The sequence below is a fragment of the Aquarana catesbeiana genome, linkage group LG02 (genome assembly GCF_042186555.1).
Source record: "Aquarana catesbeiana isolate 2022-GZ linkage group LG02, ASM4218655v1, whole genome shotgun sequence".
Lineage (NCBI taxonomy): Eukaryota > Metazoa > Chordata > Amphibia > Anura > Ranidae > Aquarana > Aquarana catesbeiana.
In genome coordinates, this window is record NC_133325.1 from 9,327,677 (window position 1) to 9,351,295 (window position 23,619).

A 23,619-nucleotide genomic window follows, 5' to 3' on the forward strand; every position below is an offset into this window, starting at 1 on the left:
TGAACAGGCAGGGTAAATGGCATGGGGGCAGAAATTACTGGAACCGATCCCCTGTATGTCTCTTTCTGCAGTAGCTGAAAGATGTATTTTCCTCCTATCTCTCCTGCCGGCTTTAAGCTGCTGCAGAGAGAGCCATACAGGGGATTGGTTCCAGGATTCAACCCCCTCGCTGCACCGATCACCCTCCGAGTTCACCATATGTTTACCCCTGCTGCCCAGGCCCCCCTGTGTGCCCACCCCCGCACTGCTGCCAGCTTCCCTCCTCTCCTTCCCACTGCTGCAAGCACACAATAGGATCTTTCATAATGGAGAGTGGGGAAATGGTCCGGTAAATATGTTACATATATTTATGCATAGGGTGGGGTCGCAATGGCTACCCCTGCGACCCCTGTATGTACGCCCCTGCTGAGCACTTCCAGGTCAATCTCGGGCCACTCTCACTAGGAAATAAGCCAATCAACCGTAGACTGTACTCAGTCAGCGTCAACAGAGTGCAGGGATAATATTAGGGGACTAATAGATAAATTATGTCTCCTTAACCACTTGCTGCCCTGCCACAGTAAGTTTACTGCCGCAGGTCAGCAGTTGCAGGCTCAGTCATGTATATATATTTGTGTGATCTGGCCTGTTCTGGGTTAGGAGCAAAGCACACCCCTCCTGCACAATTGGCCCCAGCGGCGCCCTATTAGGGCAGCATTAGCACAGCCCAATGATGTTAGCTTGCTGTTTACACAGACATGGGTGCAACAACCATTCTCTAATATTATACTGTGATTATTAGTTCTGCCACTAGGTGGTAGCGCTATATTTAATGTGTTGTCCTTCCTAGTGAAACTATATGATTGATGACGGGGTCTCTGGGTTCCTGTTGGCAGAAACACACACAGATGCAAAGCTCCACTCAAGACTGGCCTCTCCTTTACATGGACAGCCTGGTTCCTGGTCCTTATAGGCCATATGGTGTCAGAGGAATAGCAGAATTAGAGCCTGTCAGTATCGGTGTGTCCCTGTGCGCCTGCGTGGTGGAGTTGCACACCAGCGCATACTGGTGCACAATCCGACGGGTCGACGGGTACGAGCACGTGATTCGAATGGATTAGTGCACGCAGGTGCACGATGCGGCGCATCAGCGCGAGCACGTGCGCGCACAGTGTGACATCCCCCCGGCGGGCCTATATTAAGGCAGCTCTGCCTCTTGCTAGTTGCTGGTTTGTCTCTTCAGCTTCCAGTGTTCCTGTTTCTTACTCTGTGTACCTGTGCCTGCCTGTTGTGACCCGGATCGTCTGACCACCCCTGAAATCTCTCCAGTACTTGACCCTTGGCTTGTTTAAGGACTTCTCTGCTTGTCTCCTCTCCCGTGTTTGACTCTCGGCTTCTCTCTATTGGACTTGCTCCTGCCTGACCTCCGTGCTTGACCCCCTGGCTTGCTCAAAGGACTTGCTATAATTGTTACCCATTGTTTGACCCTCGGCCTGCCCTAAGGACTCGCTCTTGCCTTACCCTGTGTTTGATCCTCAGCCTGCTCCAGGAATCCCTTCTGTGTTCTGGACTCAGCCTACCTAAGGACTTCTTTACACCCAGACCTCTGTGCCTGACCCTCGGCCTGTTCAGTTGATTCTATTCCATTTCCTGTCTCCAGATCGAGGTGTTTGGGTCCCAGCCAGGCATCTCATCGGTCCAGCAACCAGTCCGCTCTGCGTGGGTTCTCTCCGCGCTTGAAGATATCTTCGCAAGCTTGCACACCTGCTGGCGACCCATGCCTGATACCCCCTGTGCCACCTTCAGGGGTATCGTGCACCCAGTTGCAAGGGAAGCCCCTCTCAGCATTTCGGCCTTGGTGAGTACCTGACATATGGTCTTCACTCTCCAAGAATATCAGCCACCCCCCACCTAGCTCCTCTTACAGTATTTTTCAATATTCAATGCATTGACTGCATACAGCAATATCTTCAGCCAAGAACTAACCTTGTTTGACGCGTTTCACCCATTCCTGGCTTGCTCACAAGGATAGGGGGAAGTCCTTATCCTAGTGAGCAAGCCAGTAGTGGTGAAACGCGTCTGGATTTCTGTTGTTTTCCAAAAAAAAAAAAAGTGGGGCTCACTCGTGTCCAGAAATATCTTGACTGCTAAGAATAATATCTGTGGTAGCTTTACAAGATATGACAGCACTACCGGGGACATTGGATGGGGGGAATGCTTAGGAAGGGGAGACCTTTATCTAGACATCAAGCAGGGGAAGCAGGCACCATTTGATACACCTAAATGTTTAAAGGCATATTCAGAATAAGGGGGGTGTGATTTTGTTGGAGTGGCTCCAAAAGGGGATGTAATTAAAGTGGGCGTGGTCAGTAGGGTCACTCCTATATCAGCAGCTCCACCTAGTGGCCAAAATTCAGTATAGGGTTCTGTAATACCCAGATAAGAAAATATACTGCATTTTGGCCACTAGATGGAGCTGATGATCCTACAAATTAATATATTAGAGACATTACGGGCAAAATTCACTGTACATGCGTGTGTGTGTGTGTGTGTGTGTGTGTGTGGCGTTCGTCCAATGAATGTTTTATTTTTTATTTTTTTCCAAAAGGTTTTTATTTGGGTTTTCATAGATTATCAAAACAACATTACAATCATCATGTATATTGTACACAAACAGAGAGATAAGTAAGGGATTTTTTCCCAGCTGATCAATGGAAACTGGAACGAGTATCTTAAAGTGAAAGAGAGCAAATAAAGGACAAAGGGTAAAAGGGAGGGGGTGGGGAATCTCCACCCACCTCCCCCAGGCCTCACAATAGACGTAGTCAAGGTGGATTCATAGCTTGTACTGTTTCCAAAAAATCAAACCAGCAAGTAGGGATGAGCCCGATGTTCGAGTCGAACATCGGGTGTTCGCCTGTTCGCCGAATAGCGAACAATTTGGGGTGTTTGCGGCAGATTCGAAAGCCGCGGAACACCCTCTAAAAGTCTATGGGAGAAATCAAAAGTGCTCATTTTAAAGGCTTATATGCATGGTATTGTCATAAAAAGTGTTTGGGGCCCCACACCTTCTGATGCCCTGGGAAAGCCACAGGGAAGTCCCCGTGCGTCAGAGGGGGGCAGGGTCACCCGGTAACGTCACGGTGTGGCCCTGCCCTCAGTTATAAAAGAACTGTCAAAGCGAAGACACGTCATACGGCAGGAGCCTCATATGGAGGCAGGTCGGTGCGGCTTTTTTTTTTGTCTATTTCGGTCTGTCGGCAGAGCGAGAGAAGAAGATGAATGGACTTCGTGGAACATTTTTACTTTTTAATAAAGGACTTGTCCCAAGCCGTGTCTTGTCATTTTTACCATTGTGACACTTTTTTTGTGAAATGGTACCTCGTTACCATTTCACAAGAGGGGAGGCCGGGATCTAGGGGTCCCCTTGTTAAAGGGGGCTTCCAGATTCTGATAAGTCCCCCCGCCCACAGACCCCCACAATCAGCGGGCAAGGGTTGTGGGGATGAGGCCCTTGTCCCCATCAACATTGGGACAAGGTGCTTTGGGGGAATACCCCAAAGCACCCTCCCCATGTTGAGGGCATGTGGCCTGGTACGGTTCAAGAGGGGGGGTGCTCTCTCGTCCCCCCCTCTTTTCCTGCGGCCTGCCAGGTTGCGTGCTCGGATAATGGTCTGGTATGGATTTTTGGGGGGACCCCCATGCCATTTTAAAAAAAAAATTTGGAGCGGGGTTCCTCTTAATATCCATACCAGACCTGAAGGGCCTGGTATGGAATTTGGGGGGACCCCCAATGCAATTTTTTTTACATTTTGGTTCGGGGTTCCCCTTAATATTCATACCAGACCCAAAGTGTCTGGTAATGGACTGTGGGGGAATCCCATGCCGTTTTTTTCAATGACTTATTTGTATTGCCGGGACCGACAATTCATTAATAGCCGCGAGTAGTTTTAAATGACTTTTTTTCCTTTGAAATGTCATTTTGCTCTTGGACTGTTCTAAACACGGGAAACATGCGCCACTTTACAGGCATACTATAGACACCCCCCAAGCACAATATTTAAAGGAATATTTCACTTTTATTGTTTCACTTTAAGCATTATTAAAATCACTGCTCCCGAAAAAAAGGCCATTTCGTGAAGGAGAGGTGTGGTGGTGCAGCAGAAATTGGGCTGGAGAAAAATCCAAGGTATATGTTGTTATTTGTGCAATGATACGATGGACTTCCTTCCAGTAGGTTTGAAGTGACGGGCACAACCATCGATTGTGTAGGAGGGAGCTTTTATCATTGTTGCATCTCCAGCATGTAGGTGGGATAGCAGGTGAGATTTTATGAAGTTGTGAGGGGGCTCTATACCAGCCTGGCAGGAGTTTGAAACTGTTTTCTTGTGCTGATACCAACAAATGTTTTATAAATAGACCCCTATATGGCCACCAGGACAACCAGAGGTTCTATTATGTTTAATTCCAGTTCCTTTGACATTCTGAGGCTCCTAGATATTACAATTGTACTGAGTTTATCGTCATTTGCATTTTATGTGCTGCGTGACACAGCCAGTTCCAGCTCATTGAATATGGAAATTGCATCATCACCTCACCAGAACAGAACATTTTTACATTTTATTTCCTTATCACCCCGATTGTGGAGTTCCAGTTTCTCCTTTATACAGAACGTCATATCACCCAACTTGTTTCATCAGTCTCTGTACCAGAGGAGCCTGCACGGTAATGTCCCCTCTCCCACAGTCACACACTATTATTATACATTTATATAGCTCTGACATATACTGCAGTGCTGTACAGAGATCACTGACCAGTCACATCAGTCTCTGCACCAGGGGAGCTTCTCCACCAGGTGGTGCTGTTCTGCAGGGAGCTGTTGGCTCACTCTGCTGTGATCTCAACTGAGAGAAGCAGCAAGCCTGGGGCCTCTCATGCAGGCATTTCCCAGGCAAGCATGGACCATGTTGGGGAAGACAAAGGTGGAGGCTCCCCAGAGGCACTGAGGCCTACTCCATGTTCTCAAGCTGCAATAGATCCTGGGCCTGTCCCTATGCAAGGGGAGTCCTTACCAGTCTTCCAGGATAAAGTGGTGAACAGACTTCGCCGCATTGCTAAGGAGGAACAGAAACTTGCTGTCATGAAAGAAGATCTCAGGAAAAAGAAATCCCTGCATAGTTATTCTGGAAACAGTAAGGGGGAAGTCTCCAAACTGAAGTTTTCTGGAGGAGGCATTGAAAAAGCAGGAGAAGTTGGTTGCTTCTCTGAAGGAAAGCAGTGGTGTGTTCAGAGAATCGTGTGAGAATGAGGAGAAACTCCAACAGAAGAAGGAGAGTGTCTGTGCCAGTGCCAGCCAGAGGGTGGATACCAGAGCAACTGCGACAGTATGGATGGGGGGGTAAAGAAGTGGCTTCACATGGTGGCCCCAGTACTACCCCTGTCTCAGGATCTATTGTGTCAGTCAGTATCTGCCCCCCTCCCTCCCCAGCGACCTGGGCCATCTCAGGAGGAGGTTGAGGAAAATGGAGGATTGCTGCAGGCCATTACAGGAATGGAATCTCCCTTGAGTGGCACCGACTCGTCAGATGAAGATCTTGGTAAAGGAGTGCTTGCTGAAAATCTCTCTCAATGTGTGGAGGACTTTCCTGAGATTGCACCCGCCAACAGATCCTTGCAATCAGCAGGGAATGCAGGACAAGATGGCGTGTATCCAGACAGAGAAGTTTCTGCTGGCTGTGAGGAGTCCCACATGGACACCAACAGTGCAGAGCAGGAATGTTGCATGAGCATTGAAACTGCAGAGCAGGATGGCCGTATGAACGCTGTTTGTCAGTCTCTGGGTGTGCGGCTTTCTTTCTGTCCTTTCACTGCCCCTAGATTTTTATATAAGATTGTATTTTTGGAAAAAGGCTGCATGCACGGGTTACAAGTGTAATGGTTTCTTAGCCTGAGGGGGTGTTTTAGGTGGAGGTTATGGCTTTGTTCAGGTTGGTATATTTCGTTTACTTTATGTTTTTGCTATGCTGATGTAAGCTATTTTTGTTTATATATTTTTATTTATTTTGTATATATGTAAATATGTTTTTATTATGTTTGTAAGATTTTTAATAAACAAAAAATTACACTCTAATGCCCAAACACACCTACAGTGGTATAAAAAGTTTACACACCCCGGGTGGTAAAATGTCAGGTTTCTGTGATATAAAAAAAATGAGACAAAGATAAATCATTTCAGAACTTTTTCCACCTTTAATGTGACCCATAAACTGTACAACTCAATTGAACAACAAACTGAAATCTTTTAAGGTTGGGAAGTAAAAATAAAAATCTAAAATATTGTTGTTGCATAAGTATGCACACCCTCTTATAACTGGGGATGTCGCTGTGTTCAGAACCACATTCAAATTCATGTTAAATAGGAGTCAGTACACACTGGCCATCATGTGAAGTGCCTCTGATTAACCCCAAATAAAGTTCAGCTGTTCTAGTAGGTCTTTCCTGACATTTTCTTATTCGCATCCTACAGCAAAAGCCATGGTCCTCAGAGAGCTTCCAAAGCATCAGAGGGATTTCATTGTTAGAAGGTATCAGTCAGGAGAAGGGTACAAGGCATTAGATATACCATGGACCACAGTGAAGACCGTCATCATCAAGTGAAGAAAATATGACCTTACCAAGAACTGGACACCCCTCCAAAACTGATGAAAAGAAAAGAACTGGTCAGGGAGGCCGCCAAGAGGCCTACAGCAACAATAAAGGAGCTGCAGGAATATCTGGCAAGTACTGGTTGTGTGGTGACAACAATCTCCCGTATTCTTCATATGTCTGGGCTATGGGGTAGAGTGGCAAGGCGGAAGCCTTTTCTTATGAAGAAAAACATCCAAGCCTGGCTAAATTTTGCAAAAACACATCTGAAGTCTCACAAAAGCATGTGGGCAAAATGTGTTCTGGTCTGATGAAACCAAGGTTGAACTTTTTGGCTATAATTCCAAAAGATATGTTTGGCGCATAAACAAAACTGAACATCATCAAAAGAACACTATATCCACGTGAAGCATGGTGGTGGCAGCATCATGCTCTGGGGCTATTTTTCCTCAGCTGGAACATAGGCCTTAGTCAAGGTAGAGGGAATTATTAACAGTTCCAAATACCGGTCAATATTGGCACAAAACCTTCAGGCTTCTGCCAGAAAGCTGAACATGAAGATGAACTTCATCTTTTCAGCATGACAACGACCCAAAGCATCCATCCAAATCAACAAAGGAATGGCTTCACCAGAAGAAGATTCAAGTTTTGGAATGGCCCTGCCAGAGCCCAGACCCGAATCCCATTGAAAATGTGTGGGGTGATGTGAAGAGGGCTGTGCACAGGAGATGGCCTCACAATCTGACAGATTTGGAATGTTTCTGAAAAGAAGAGCGGGCAAATATTGCCAAGTCAAGATGTGCCGTGCTGATAGACTCATCCCCAAAAAGACTGAGTGCTGGAATAAAATCAAAAGGTGCTTCAACACAGTATTAGTGTAAGGGTGTGCACACTTATGCAACCATATTATCTTTTTAGTATTTTTACTTCCCCCCACCTAAAAGATTTCATTTTTTTGTTCCCCTGAGTTGTACAGTTTATAGGTCACATTAAAGGTGGAAAAAGTTCTGAAATGATTTATCTTTGTCTCATTTTTTTACATCACAGAAACCTGACACTTTAAGAAACAGGGGTGTGTAGACTTTTTATAACCACTGTACTACCCCCACTTGTATTAAAATGAGCTCGCTTGCGCCCCCATCCATGCAGTAACCACTACATCCAGGGCAGCTGTCCCTCCTGCCCACCCATTGTCCTGGCCTTGACTTGAGGAACCCAATACGTTAGGACCGGCTCCTGTGTGTCTGGTCTCTGAAATGTCGCACTGCAGTGCAGGGACAACGCAGCTCAGGGTACAAGGCTAAACCTTAGATGTTCAAGAACCTGGAGGGGTTCAGACAGCTGGATATGATCAGATCACTATGATCTGATCATATTCAGCTGTCTGAACCCCTCCAGGTGTTTGAACATCTAAGGTTTAGCCTTGTACCCTGACCATGATCTGATCATATCAAGCTGTCTGAACCCCTCCAGGTTCTTGAACATATAAGGTTTAGCCTTGTACCCTGACCATGATCTGATCATTTCCAGCTGTCTGAACCCCTCCAGGTTCTTGAACATCTAAGGTTTAGCCTTGTACCCTGACCATGATCTGATCATATCCAGCTGCCTGAACCCCTCCAGGTTCTTGAACATCTAAGGTTTAGCCTTGTCCCCTTATCATGATCTGTTCATATCCAGCTGTCTGAATCCTTCCAGGTTCTTGAACATCTAAGGTTTAGCCTTGTACCCTGACCATGATCTGTTCATATCCAGCTGTCTGAACCCCTCCAGGTTCTCGAACATCTAAGGTTTAGCCTTGTACCCTGACCATGATCTGATCATATCCAGCTGTCTGAACCCCTCCAGGTTTTTGAACATCTAAGGTTTAGCCTTGTACCCTGACCATGATCTGATCATATCCAGCTGCCTGAACCCCTCCAGGTTCTTGAACATCTAAGGTTTAGCCTTGTACCCTGACCATGATCTGATCATATCCAGCTGTCTGAACCCCTCCAGGTTCTTGAACATCTAAGGTTTAGCCTTGTACCCTGACCATGATCTGATCATATCCAGCTGTCTGAACCCCTCCAGGTTCTTGAACATCTAAGGTTTAGCCTTGTACCCTGACCATGATCTGATCATATCCAGCTGTCTGAACCCCTCCAGGTTTTTGAACATCTAAGGTTTAGCCTTGTACCCTGACCATGATCTGATCATTTCCAGCTGCCTGAACCCCTCCAGGTTTTTGAACATCTAAGGTTTAGCCTTGTACCCTGACCATGATCTGATCATTTCCAGCTGTCTGAACCCCTCCAGGTTCTTGAACATCTAAGGTTTAGCCTTGTACCCTGACCATGATCTGATCATATCCAGCTGCCTGAACCCCTCCAGGTTCTTGAACATCTAAGGTTTAGCCTTGTACCCTGACCATGATCTGATCATTTCCAGCTGTCTGAACCCCTCCAGGTTCTCGAACATCTAAGGTTTAGCCTTGTACCCTGACCATGATCTGATCATATCCAGCTGTCTGAACCCCTCCAGGTTCTTGAACATCTAAGGTTTAGCCTTGTACCCTGACCATGATCTGATCATATCCAGCTGTCTGAACCCCTCCAGGTTTTTGAACATCTAAGGTTTAGCCTTGTACCCTGACCATGATCTGATCATATCCAGCTGTCTGAACCCCTCCAGGTTTTTGAACATCTAAGGTTTAGCCTTGTACCCTGACCATGATCTGATCATATCCAGCTGCCTGAACCCCTCCAGGTTCTCGAACATCTAAGGTTTAGCCTTGTACCCTGACCATGATCTGATCATATCCAGCTGTCTGAACCCCTCCAGGTTCTTGAACATCTAAGGTTTAGCCTTGTACCCTGACCATGATCTGATCATTTCCAGCTGTCTGAACTCCTCCAGGTTCTTGAACATCTAAGGTTTAGCCTTGTACCCTGAGCTGCATTGTCCCTGCAATGCAGTGCGACATTTCAGAGACCAGACACATGGGAGCCGGTCCCAATGTCTAAACCTTAGATGTTCAAGAACCTGGAGGGGTTCAGACAGCTGGATATGATCAGATCATGGTAGACAGGCAGCAAGGACCAACTGAGGAGGAACTTAGTTAGTAGTAGCAGTAGTGGGAAGGTTCTACCTCACTTTAAATGGTGGGAACAAGAGAGCAGAATGTGTAACCACAACATTCCACCTCATTACACAGCGCTCATTCTCTTACTTTCAACAGTAAACAAATGGAAAAATTGGGATAATAATGGTGGCAAATGGTTGCATTAATGTTGTAGCTCCCAGTGCTCGGTCTACTGAAAAGACAGTCTTCAGAGTCGGGGTCACCCAAAAGGCCTCCACGGCTCTGGACCCGGAAAGTGCTCCACAGCTAACCAATAGACATGTGCAGTTTGTTTTGTTCCAAATTAAAATTCGGATGAAATGTTCACTATTTGGAGATTCGGAAGTATCCGAATTTCTGTATTACGACAGTGACCATTTTCAACAAATCAAAAATAGATATTAAAGAAACAATGAAATTAATTCGGTAATAGCTGGTTGTTAAGGATCGAGGTGGCCAGCCTAATCCTTAACAACCATGACCGCGTGTCGGTCCCCCCCAATCCATACCAGGCCCTTTTTGGTGCCCCATACTTATTCACGTGGAATGGGATCTGGGGCCCCCCTTGTCCTGCCTGTAGACCCCCATAACCACCGGCCAGAGTTGTGGGGAAGAGGCCTTGTCTTCATCAACAAGGTGCTCTGGGGAGTGAGCCTCTCTGCCCCAAAGCACCCCACCCCCAATGTTGAGGGCGTGTGGCTTGCTATGGTTCAGGATCGGGGGCACTCGCTCGCCTCCAATCCCCCCTTGACCTGCCAGGTTGTATGCTCGGATAAAGGTATGGATTTAAGGGGAGGACACCACGCCGGGACCCCCACTGTGCTGACAGCCGGACGGGCAAGTCAGAGCCTCCTGAGTGACTACTAATGTCTTTGGGATCAGTAGATTAACTAGAAGGAGAATACCCAGCTGGGTAGAGCTATGGAGTGGGACTTGAAGAGAAAGACTGTCTGAGGAAGATGGCTGCGAAAGTGTTGCATATGCTTTCACCTGTGACTACTGTGGACCGTCCACAACAAATTACCCCCCCAGCAACAATAGATTTAACCTAGCAACAATAAACCCCCCAACAACAATTGATCCCCCAGCAGCAATAGATCCCCCACACAACAATAGACCTCCCCCAGCAACAATAGATCCCCTAGCAACTATAGATGCCCCACAACAAATTACCCCCCAGCAACAAGAGATTCAACCTAGTAACAATAAACCCCCCAACAACAATAGATTCCCCAACAACAATGGACCCCCACACAACAATAGATCTTTCCCAGCAACAATAGATCCCCTAGCAACAATAGATGCCCCACAACAAATTACCCCCCAGCAACAAGAGATTCAACCTAGTAACAATAAACCCCCCAACAACAATAGATTCCCCAACAACAATGGACCCCCACACAACAATAGATCTTTCCCAGCAACAATAGATCCCCTAGCAACAATAGATGCCCCACAACAAATTACCCCTCAGCAACAAGAGATTCAACCTAGCAACAATAAACCCCCCCAACAATAATAGATCCCCCAGCAGCAATAGATCCCTCAACAACAATAGACCCCTGCACAACAATAGACCTCCCCCAGCAACAAAAGATCCCCTAGCAAATATTGATGCCCCACAACAAATTACCCCCCTCCAGCAACAAGAGATTCAGCCTAGCAACAATAAACCCCCAAGAACAATGGAGCCCACAGCAACAATAGATCCTTTAGCAACTATGGATGACCCACAACTAATGACCCCCCCCCAGCAACACGAGATTCAACCTAACAACAATAAACCCCCCAACAACAATAGATCCCCCAACAACAATGGACCCCCACACAACAATAGTTTTCCCCCAGCAACAATAGATCCCCTAGCAACAATAGATGCTCCACAACAAATTACCCCCCCAGCAACAAGAGATTCAACCTAGCCACAACAGACCCCCCCAACAACAATAGATCTCCCAGCAGCAATAAATCCCCCAACAACAATGGATCCCCCAACAACAATGGGCCCCCCAGCAACAATAGACCACCCACACAACAATAGTACTCCCCCAGCAACAATAGATCCCCTAGCAACAATAGATGCCCCACAACAAATTACCCCCCCAGCAACAAGAGATTCAACCTAGCCACAACAGACCCCCCAACAACAATAGATCCCCCAGCAGAAATAGATCCCCAACAACAATAGACCCCCACAGCATCAAGAGATCCACCCCAGTGACAATAGACCCTCACCAGAAACAATAGATCTCCCAGCAGCCAGCATCAATAGACCCTCGAGCAGCCAGTAGCAATAGATCCCTCCCTCAACATTAGAGCCCAGCAACATAAGACTTCCCCCCAGTAACAATATATCCCCCACCAGAAAAAAATGCAAAAATTGATCCCACACAGCAAAAATAGATCCCCCAGCAGCAAGCATCAACAGACCCTCCAACACACCCCATCACCCCTTGCCATTGCATACATTCAGTGCTGGAGGTGAAGGAACTGTGTTCCACCATGTTCCCACTGAAAAAAAAGCCCCGGCAGAAGGTATTATCTCAGCAGGTGGGTTAGTGTTCTGGACGTTGAAGGGTTCGCCCTGACCCATGGATCTCAACCTTCGCCCTGACCCATGGATCTCAACCTTCGCCCTGACCCATGGATCTCAACCTTCACCCTGACCCATGGATCTCAACCTTCGCCCTGACCCATGGATCTCAACCTTCGCCCCGACCTATGGATCTCAACCTTCGCCCCGACCTATGGATCTCAACCTTAGCCCCGACCCATGGATCTCAACCTTCGCCCCGACCCATGGATCTCAACCTTCACCCCGACCTATGGATCTCAACCTTCGCCCCGACCCATGGATCTCAACCTTCACCCTGACCCATGGATCTCAACCTTCGCCCCGACCTATGGATCTCAACCTTAGCCCCGACCCATGGATCTCAACCTTCGCCCCGACCCATGGATCTCAACCTTCACCCTGACCCATGGATCTCAACCTTCACCCTGACCCATGGATCTCAACCTTCGCCCCGACCTATGGATCTCAACCTTCGCCCCGACTCATGGATCTCAACCTTCACCCCGACCCATGGATCTCAACCTTCACCCTGACCCATGGATCTCAACCTTCGCCCTGACCCATGGATCTCAACCTTCGCCCTGACCCATGGATCTCAACCTTCGCCCTGACCCATGGATCTGAACCTTCGCCCCGACCCATGGATCTCAACATTTGCCCCGACCCATGGATCTCAACCTTCGTCCCGACCCATGGATCTCAACCTTCACCCCGACCCATGGATCTCAACCTTCGCCCTGACCCATGGATCTCAACCTTCGCCCTGACCCATGGATCTCAACCTTCGCTCTGACCCATGGATCTCAACCTTCGCCCTGACCCATGGATCTCAATCTTCGCACTGACCCATGGATTGTAACCTTCGCCCTGACCCATGGATCTCAACCTTCGCCCCGACCCATGGATCTCAACCTTCGCCCTGACCCATGGATCCCAACCTTCGCCCTGACTAGAGATGAGCTTCAAGTTTAAGTCGAACCCATGTTCGACCCAAACATCGCCTATTCGACCGTTCATCGAATTACGAACAATATGGGCCATTCGCGCCAAATTCGAGTGGCACGTTACAGCCCAAAATTCACTGCGGCATCCTCCTGGAGTCCCCCAAACTGTTTGACCACAGTGTTGGGTAGATGCTCCAGGAGGATGCGCAGCGTTTTGAAGGCTCTGATGATGGTACCCAGCTAGATGAAGGCAGTAATGTGAGCCCAGAGAGAGGGGGTGCCCAAGAAGGACAGCAATCTGGCAGTCATGTTCCCCCAGTTGCAGCATACTGCCAGGTTTGCTCCAGTGATGAGGAGGGAGGGGATGATGAGGTCACTGACTCAACATGGGTGCCTGATAGGAGAGAGGAGGAGGAGAAGGAGACACATCTCCAACGAGGCAGGATGCCCTCCAGGGGCCAGCTTAAGGGCAGCACATCGACTGCATCATGCCGCAGAGTTCCGCGTGTGCAGGGCGCTGCTGTCTCTGCGCGTTATTCCAAAAGTTCTTTGGTGTGGGCCTTTTTTGGGACGAGTGCATCAGATCGCACCGCTGCTATTTGCAACATATGTTTCAAGCTTATCTCGCGTGGCCAAAACATCATCCGCTTGGGCACCACATGACCAGACATATTTCGACCTGCCATGCAGTTCGTTGGCAAGCGTACCTAAAAGACCCACACCAAAGAACAAAGCGGACCTCTCCTTGCTCCTCATCAGCTGAGATCTCCAACCACACTATACCTTCAGTCCTCTCTGAAACCTGCACTGAAGGTGTAGAATTAGGTTTGTCACAGCCAAGTACTTGCGGGCAATCTGCTATCGGTACACCAACGTCAGATTGTACCAGGCAATTTCCCTGCCCCAGCTGCTGCACTGCTGAAAAAAAGTTCACTTCTAGCCATCCACATGCCCAGCGGTTGAATGCTAGCTTGGCAAAATTTCTAGCACCTCAACTGCTGCCTTTTCAGTTGGTAGACTCTGCCCCATTCCGTGAGTTTGTGGAATGTGCAGTTCCTCAGTGGCAGGTTCCCAAAAGCCACTTTTTCTCACGGAAGGCAATTCTGGCTCTCTACCGGCATGAGGAAGGCAATGTCTTGGCGTTGCTGGACAGGGCGGTCAGCGGTAAGGTGCATATTACCGCTGACTCATGGTCCAGCAGGCATGGACAGGGACGTTACCTATCTCTCACCGCGCACTGGGTGACTCTTCTGGCAGCTGGGAAGGATGCAGGACAGGGTGCAGTAGTGTTGGAGGTGGTGATTCTGCCACACCTCTCTCCTCCACCCTCTCCTCTTCTTCTTATTCCATGGCCTCTTCCTGTGCTGATTTGTCCTCGGAACCAGCGGTGCTCTGCAGGCGTTCAAGGGGCTACACAAGCACGCAGGCAAAAAGATGCCATGCGTGCTTGAGCTGGTGTGCTTGGGGGACAGGAGCCACACTTGGGCAGAGATTCTGTCAGCTCTGCAGGGGCAGGTTCAGAGGTGGTTGACACCACGCCAGGTTAAGCCAGGTATGGTGGTTTGCGACAATGGCACCAACCTCCTCTCTGCCTTCCGACAGGGACAACTGACCCATGTGCCCTGTTTGGCTCACGTCCTTAACTTAGTAGTGCAGCGGTTCTTGGGCAGGTACCCGGGCTTACAGGATGTCCTTAGGCAAGCCAGGAAAGTCTGTGTGCATTTCTGCTGGTCATATAATGCCAGTGCTCGGCTGGCTGACCTCCAAAAGGAATGTAACCTGCCCAAGAACCGCCTAATCTGTGACATGCCCACCAGGTGGAACTCAATGTTGGCCATGCTGCAGTGGCTGCACACGCAGCAGAAGGCCATCAATGAGTACCTATGTGACTATGGCACCAGGACAGGGTCAGGGAAGCTTGTTTTTTTTTCCCCACGCCAATGGGCTATGATCAGGGATGCATGCACTGTCCTGTCACCATTTGAGGAGGCCACGAGGATGGTGAGCAGTGACAGTGCATGCATCAGTGACACTGTCCCCCTTGTCCACCTGTTTGAGCACACGCTGCATGGAATAATGGACAGGGCACTTGAGGCAGAACAGAGGGAGGAAGAGGAGGACTTCCTTACCTCTCAAGGCCCCCTTTATCCAGACAGTGTTCCTGCGTGCCCGCCGATCACACAGGAAGAGGACGAGGAGGAGGATTGTGTCAGCATGGAGGTGGAGCCTGGCACTCAGCATCAGCAGCAGTCTTCAAGGGATCATTTACAGTTGGAAGAAACCAATGGACTTGTATGTGGCTGGGAGGAGATGGCTGCGGATCATGTCGTCTTTAGTGACCCAGAGGACTCCGGACCGAATGCCTCAGCAAACCTACGCTGCATGGCTTCCCTGATCCTGCAAAGCCTGCGGAAGGATCCTCGTATTCGTGGTATCAAGGGGAGGGATCATTATTGGCTGGCAACCCTCCTTGATCCACGTTACAAGGGTAAGGTTGCGGACCTTATCTTGCCATCGCAGAGGGAGCAGAAGATGAAACATGGTTTACAGAAAGGGAGGTTACAATTTCCTGGTCCTCATGGACAACGTTTTGCTGAGGCTTCGGTCAGTCAAAGAAGGAGCGGTGGAGAAGGTGGCCGTCTGACCGATGCGTTGAGACAATTTTTTAGTCCGCAGCCCCAAGGTATGATCGGTTCCAGCTACCATCGCCAGTGTCTGATTCACAAGGTGCAGGAATACCTAGGGGCAAGATCTGACTTGGACACCTTTCCCACCGAAAATCCTCTGGGTTACTGGGTCTTGAGGAAGGATCACTGGCCAGAGCATGCACAGTATGCAACTGAGCTACTGGCCTGTCCTGCATCCAGCGTTCTTTCGGAACGCACATTCAGTGCTGCTGGAGGCTTTGTAACCGATCACAGGGTGTGTCTGTCCACCGACTCGGTCGATCGACTGACCTTCATAAAAATGAATCAGTCTTGGATCACCACCAGCTACCAAGTACCTGATGCTGATGTAACAGATTGATTTTTTTTAATGTGAGATCCCTTCAAGACTGCCAATGCTGATGCTGAATGACTATCCTGTTATGCTGAGTGACAATCCTTATCCTCCTCAATTTTCATGCTGATAGCTTGTAAGAACATTTTGGGTTCTGGGCACCGCCACCAGTGGCCAAGGCCCAACTTTTCAGCCCCTGTTCAACAGGGACATGTAAGTACAATTCTTGATCTAATATTTCACAGCCGGGCCCTGTGAGGGCTTACAGTGTTGTGGCCACAACAACACCTAAGGCCCAAATTTCTGCAGAGTATATAGGGCAGGACCCTACTTTGCAAACATCTAACTTACAAACGACTCCTACTTGCAAACGGAGGGAGACAACAGGAAGTGAGATGAAATCTACCCCTAGGAAGGGAAATTCTCTCCTGTAAGAGTTAATATGGGAAAAACATTTCTCCTTTCCACTGATGCTTTATCCCCAATCCTTGTTTCCCTAAAAACCCCAAATTTTCAAAAAACATTTGTCATTGGGACAAAAAGTGAGGTGAAATCTTCTGAAGAGGAGCACAGACAGCAAAACAAATGTCACAGGGGTGATAACCCTTCCCTATGTTTTCCAAAAAGCTTCAAATAGATTTTTTGGCTGGAGCTAAACACGTTAAAAATGTACCCGTTCAAAATTACAAACAGATTCTACTTAACAACAAACCTACAGTCCCTGTTTTGTTTGCACCGCCTGTATACTGCTGTTCAGAGTATATAGGGCCTGGTGGCCCCACACCTTTCCTTTTTTTAATTTGGGTGCGGGGTTCCCCTTAATATCCATACAAGACCCAAAGGGCCTGGTAATGGACTGGGGGGTACCCATGCCGTTTGTCTCACTGATTTTCATCCATATTGCCAGGACCCGACATTACATTAAACCCGCAAGCAGTTTTAAATGACTTTTATTCCATTGAAAATGACATTTTGTGCAGGGACTGTTCTAAGCACCGGAAACACGCGTCACTTTACAGGCATACTATAGACACCCCTCAGGTACCATATTTAAAGGAATATTTCACTTTTTTTTTTTTTACTTTAAACATCATTAAAATCACTGCTCCCGAAAAAACGGCCATTTTTAAAACTTTTTTTTGCATTGATACATGTCCCCTGGGGCAGGACCCGGGTCCCCAAACACTTTTTAAGACAATACCATGCAAATTAGCCTTTAAAATTAGCACTTTTGATTCCGAACGTTCGAGTCCCATAGACGTCAATGGGGTTGTAACGTTCGTGCAAATTTTCGGTCCGTTCGCACTTTCTGGTACAAACCGAACCGGGGGGTGTTCGGCTCATCCCTAGCCCTGACCCATGGTGGATCCCAACCTCCTCCTTACTTCTAAAGTGGAAAACGTTTACTGCAGAAGAAACAAATCGCCTTTTCTGCAATAAATGCGTCTCACTTAACCGCTCACAAGACGCTTCGGAATGTAAAAATGAGAATTTATGATCAGGAAATAACCCTGCGGAGATCTTCCTGTCTGTGTATAAGTGGGTGGAAAATCCCTCTCGTTGAGTTGAGGTTTCCTGGAAACTGATGGTGGATTTCCAGAATTTCAGCTCAAAACGCTGGATTTTTTTTTTCTTTTATATATTTTATATTTAAATTAATATTTTTATTTTATTACAATAAAAAGACACCTCGCTCTGGGGATCAGAGGAGTCGGAGAACGGAGAATTTATGAACAGGTAATTAACCCAACAGGGATTTCCCGGTATGTGTATAAGTGGTTATGGCAATTCCAGGAGATCTCCCCCGAGATCCCGACATCTCGTATATATGATCCATCACTGAGCAAATCCCAGATCAGCCGGGGACAGCGCACAGCCGCAGAGCTCTGACACCTCCGAGGGGAGCGCACTCACAGGTACTGATGACTGCGAAATGTTTTACTTTAACTAACTAATCAACCTAACTGTAGGTAAAATGTTAAAAAAAAAAAAAAAAAAGCCTGTATCCGAAAAAGGGGACCTTATACTTCCAAAAAAATAAAAACGTATAATTACGCATTGGAACAAAAAAAAAAGTAGTTTTAAATATATAAATATATATATATATATATATATATATATATATATATATATATATATATATATATATATATATTTATTTATATATAAAACATTTAAACACGTTTTTAACTTATCCTTTCTTTAAGCTTTTTTATTTATTTGTTTCAGATGAGATTTATTTTCATTTGACCTGTTTTTTTTTTCTAAATATTTTGTTATTTTTCAATAAATTAGAATTGTTTTATTTTTGTTTTATTTTTGTTTCAACGTGTAATTATACCAAGTATTAATTTATTTTGTTTTTGTGCTTATTTTGAAGGAGTGTTATGGTCCCAGGGGGTGACAGTAAGTGTTCATATATCTGACTGTACAGACCCCCCGCCCCTTGAAGTTTAGTCATTTAGTTGTAACTAATTTAGCTTCACTTAAAATTGAATTTTTGAATTTAAATTTTAGTTTGTGAACTCCTATCCAATGTGGATTTTTTTTTTAGTTGGTGTCCCATTCGGGAGATTGCTTAGTTTGTGTCCTCCTCTCCATTGGGGAATTTTTTATAGTTGGTGTCCCATTGGGGAGATTGCTTAGTTTGTGAACTCGAGAAAAAAAAGGGTACTCAAAGAGTAGCCTAGAATGGGACTTTAGAGGCATGGAAACAATGGAGAAGAAGAAAAAATAAGTATTGATTATTGAAAAAAGAAATTACATAGTATACACACAGTATTCACAAGCGTTAAAAATCATATAAAATGATACAGTTTGTACAATGAGCCCTTGTGCGTCTACGTGTTTCGCCGTGAGGCTTCTTCAGGACACGATCAAGGTTCAAAGAGATGACACAAAAAGAGAGAACGAATCTCACTGTCTTGTTAACCGATTGAGCCTCGTGTACAAATATCCGGGAACGTTTTCAATAATATCCAGTATATGGACTATTTTCAAAAAGTTGCGAAAAATCCCCAGAATGCCAATACAATCTATTAGTAGCAGAGAATAGAATGCTATTCGAACAGGGGCATAGGGCATCTTGCAAAGAAAAAAGTCACGTTCAGAGATCCAAGGTCCAATAAAGGAAAACACAGATAGTACTCAAAAATAGATAATGGGTATCACACATCCCATCTGCACATCGAGCCCGCAGAGGGGTAGTAGTAGATGCATACAAATGACGAAAGATAACCCCTGGGAGACAGCCTGGTACTGTGCAATGTGCACAATATAGTCTATATACTGGATATTATTGAAAACAATCTGGATATTTGTACACGAGGCTCAATTGGTTAAAAACAAGTGAGATTCGTTCTCTCTTTTTGTGTCATCTCTTTCAACCTTGATCACGTCCTGAAGAAGCCTCAGGGCGAAACGCGTAGATGCACAAGGGCTCATTGTACAAACTGTATCATTTTGTATGATTTTTAATGCTTGTGAATACTGTGTATATACTATGTAATTTCTTTTTTCAATAAACAATACTTATTTTTTCTACTTCTCCATTGTTTCCATGCCTCTAAAGTTCCATTCTAGGCTACTCTTTGAGTACCCTTTTTTTTCTCCTCTCTAATTTACGGATGTGGCAATGTGAGTGCTCCCCCCCTTCTTTCATATTTCACTAGTTTGTGAACTCCTCTCCATTGAGAAATGTTTTTTAGTGGGTGTCCCATTGGGGAGATTGCTTAGTTTGTGTCCTCCTCTCCATGTGGGAATTGTATTAGTTGGTGTCCCATTGGGGAGATTACTTAGTTTGTGAACTCCTCTCCATTGGGGAGTTTTTTTAGTTGGTGTCCCATTGGGGAGATTACTTAGTTTGTGAACTCCTCTCCATTGGGGAGTTTTTTTAGTTGGTGTCCCATTGGGGAGATTGCTTAGTTTGTGTCCTCCTCTCCATTGGGATTTTTTTTATAATGGATGTCCCATTGGTGAGATTGTTTAGTTTGTGAACTCCTCTCCATTGGGGATTTTTTTTAGTGGGTGTCCCATTGGGGAAATTGCTTAGTTGGTGTCCTCCTCTCCATTGGGTAAATTTTATAGTTGGTGTTCCATTGGGGAGATTGCTTAGTTTGTGTCCTCCTCTCCATTGGGGAGTTTTTTTATAATGGATGTCCCATTGGTGAGATTGTTTAGTTTGTGAACTCCTCTCCATTGGGGATTTTTTTTAGTGGGTGTCCCATTGGGGAAATTGCTTAGTTGGTGTCCTCCTCTCCATTGGGTAAATTTTATAGTTGGTGTTCCATTGGGGAGATTGCTTAGTTTGTGTCCTCCTCTCCATTGGGGAGTTTTTTTATTTGGTGTCCCATTGGGGAAATTGCTTAGTTTGTGTCCTCATCTCTATTTGGGAAATTGCTTAGTTTGTGTCCTCCTCTGTGTCCTCAGAATGTCCATCATACCTGGATGAAGGAGCCCTTGTTCACGGCCCTTTTGACCTGGCTGCACCTTGGATTATGGACGTCCCAGTATACAAGACAGGAGATCAGAGCTCTCCATGAAGGTACAATTCACCTTGTATGAGTTCCATAATAGAAATACAGAAATAATACTACAGAGAGGCCAGAACTCAAGGCTTCAAAAAATAAAAATGAACACATAAAAAAAGATTTTATTTGGATATAAAGTCTCCAGGCTTATACAGTATGTCGAAAATATAAGATTATAACTTTATATAACTTACCATACTGGTGTCCCCACAATAGGGAAAAAACTTTTTCGTGGAAGGGAGTTTAACAAGACTCGTGGCCACTCACTAAAATGAGAAAAAATGAGGTTTAACCTTAAACTATGTAGAGAGTTCTTTACTGTAGGATGTGGAATTCCCTTCCACAGGTGGTGGTCTCAGCGGGGAGCATTGATAGCTTCAAGAAACTATTAGATAATCACCTGAATGACCACAACATACAGAGATATGTAATGTAATATGACATATAATCACACACATAGGTTGGACTTGATGGACTTGTGTCTTTTTTCAACCTCACCTACTATGTAACTATGTAACTATAACTAAAATTAGTTTTCTTGCTTTAATTAATTTATTTATTTAAAAAGCAAATATAGGTGAGAAAAAGAGGCGAAATGTATGTTGTGGTGCTCATGTGCACTGGAGTGCCCCCTGGGGCAAACAGCAGAATGATCCTGTGACCACTATGTCCTGTCACCACTGTGTCCTGTAAACAACCATTTTTACTGAATGATATTGATTTTTTTTCAGTGTTTACTATTGTGGTTAGCTGTGATTGGTCACAGCTAATCATATGGTACAGATGGGCTGTGATTGGCCCTGTCTGTGCCATGTGATTGCTGTGACCAATCACAGAGATCAACACATTAGTACACAATGGATGGAATGAATGGAAGCCATCCATTGTGTACAATTGTCATGTGATCTGCTGTGATTGGCCACAGCGATCACATGGTACCGGTACTGATCAGTCGTCCACTGGACACAGCGGGTGACAGATTTAGCTGCAGCGAGGCATGTTCCGAGAGGGTGTCATATAAATTTGCCCCCCCCCCCCCCAGCAGCCATTTATCTATAGGCTGGACAATAAATGGTTAAGGATCAGCCCAAGTTGCCAGCTCCATGGGATATGAACTATTAAAAAACTGCTGACAAGCTTTGAACTGACACTTCTGCTGATGACCTCTATATTAGTTGACCTGGAAAAAAAGTTATTTTGCCTCTTTGTGGAAATTTTCTGGTAAGTTGAAGGCCATTTCTACAGACAGAGGGTGAGAAAAAAAGGGACAACCCAACAAAAAGTAGATTGTCCTACTAGTCAAAAACATACTTATATAAAAGTAAAGGTAAAACGATGTGCCTAACGTATACCTTTCCTGTTGCAGGAGAAGATGTGGGTTCTGTGATTGGACATGGTGGCGCACTGGTGATCATGGCAACCGACAACCTAACATGCAGCAGTATTGATGAGTTCACTCTCAGTGGTGTACCCTATCTGGAGAACTTTCATTTCTTTCTTGGTTTTCCTCTCATTATATTGTATATGGTGGCCATAGTTGGTAACACCTCTATTCTTTATATCATCATAATGAGACAGGAACTTCACGAACCCATGTACATTTTCCTTTCCATGCTTTCAGTTGTAGATCTCGTATCAGCCACCACAGTCATGCCCCGAATGCTGGGAATCTTCTGGTTTGATAGTCGCAAGATCTCCTTCTCCACGTGTCTAACCCAGATGTTCCTCTTCCATTTCATGTCTGCCCTGAATTCTGCCATACTGGTGACCATGGCTGTAGACCGATATGTGGCCATTTGTTACCCTCTTCGATATTCATCCATTGCAACCCAACAGGCCATCACAAATACCTCTCTGGTCCTTATGGCCAGAGGAGCAGCTGTAATGGTTCCTCTGCCATTTATTATCCAAAGGTTTCCTTTGTGGAGAAGCAATCTTCTGACACATTCCTATTGTATCCACCAAGAGCTCATGAAGTTGGCCTGCGCTGACATAAAGGTCAATGTCATCTATGGCCTCTTTATTACCCTTTACGTTATGGGTCTTGACTCTCTTTTTATCTTTATCTCCTACCTGCTGATCATAAAGACGGTGGTTTTCCAGGTGGCGGAGGCCAGTCTGAAGGCCATCAGTACCTGCTCCGCCCATATATGTGCCGTCCTCATCTTCTACATCCCTTATATTGGCATTGCAGTGGTGCACCGATATCCCAGTGACACCATTCCGAATCTTCACATTCTGTTTGGAAATGCCTACATCCTGCTGTCCCCTGTCATTAACCCCTTGATCTATGGGATTAAAACAAAGCAGATACGCTACAGACTCAGCGAATTCCTAAGTAAAGTATCAAAGGAGGACAAACCACAGAGGTCCTTCTGACTCTTGACTGTCATGGAAATATGAGAAGTCTACAATAGATTTCCTGATGAATTAAGACAATGTAAATAAAGTTCCTTTTTTAAGTGGATTGGCAAATAATGTTATTTTATTACACATTTTTTAACTAATGTTTTGTATCTTTTTTCAGCCCTACGAGAAGAATTCGGGAACTAAAATGGAGGGTTAGGTCCAGTTTGAAAGAGAGAGATTACATGTTCCACCTCGGCACTCCAGCTGTGGTGAACCTACAAATTCCATCATATCTCTGTCTCTAGGAGTCATGCCTGTGATTGTCGGGGTCTTGCAATGTATCATGGGACTTGTAGTTTCACCACAGCTGGAGACCTGAGGTTGCCCTGATCTAGAAGATTGAATAGTTTAGGTGGGAGGGGTGATAAATAATGGCAATGTTGTCTTATAAATAAAACACTTACCTTGAAATAAAAAAAAATAAAGAATATAAAT

At 45.8% G+C, this 23,619-nt stretch overlaps 1 protein-coding gene across 1 annotated transcript; it reads left to right on the forward strand.

Moving 5' to 3' along the window:
* Positions 1-17,684: 17,684 nt before the first annotated feature.
* LOC141129586 (olfactory receptor 51E1-like) lies at positions 17,685-23,505 on the forward strand. The gene is made up of 3 exons (XM_073617684.1): positions 17,685-18,162; positions 20,675-20,789; positions 22,142-23,505. Exons 2-3 carry the CDS (start codon positions 20,693-20,695, stop codon positions 23,152-23,154), a joined length of 1,110 nt encoding a protein of 369 aa, XP_073473785.1. The 5' UTR covers positions 17,685-18,162; positions 20,675-20,692; the 3' UTR covers positions 23,155-23,505.
* Positions 23,506-23,619: the final 114 nt, after the last annotated feature.

Bases quoted from the DNA above. Each gene is read 5' to 3' on its own strand.
- LOC141129586 (XM_073617684.1), top strand. From the start codon at position 20,693: ATGAAGGAGCCCTTGTTCACGGCCCTTTTGACCTGGCTGCACCTTGGA. The intron at 20,790-22,141 runs GTACAATTCACC...TTCCTGTTGCAG, and splicing joins GATCAGAGCTCTCCATGAAG to GAGAAGATGTGGGTTCTGTG.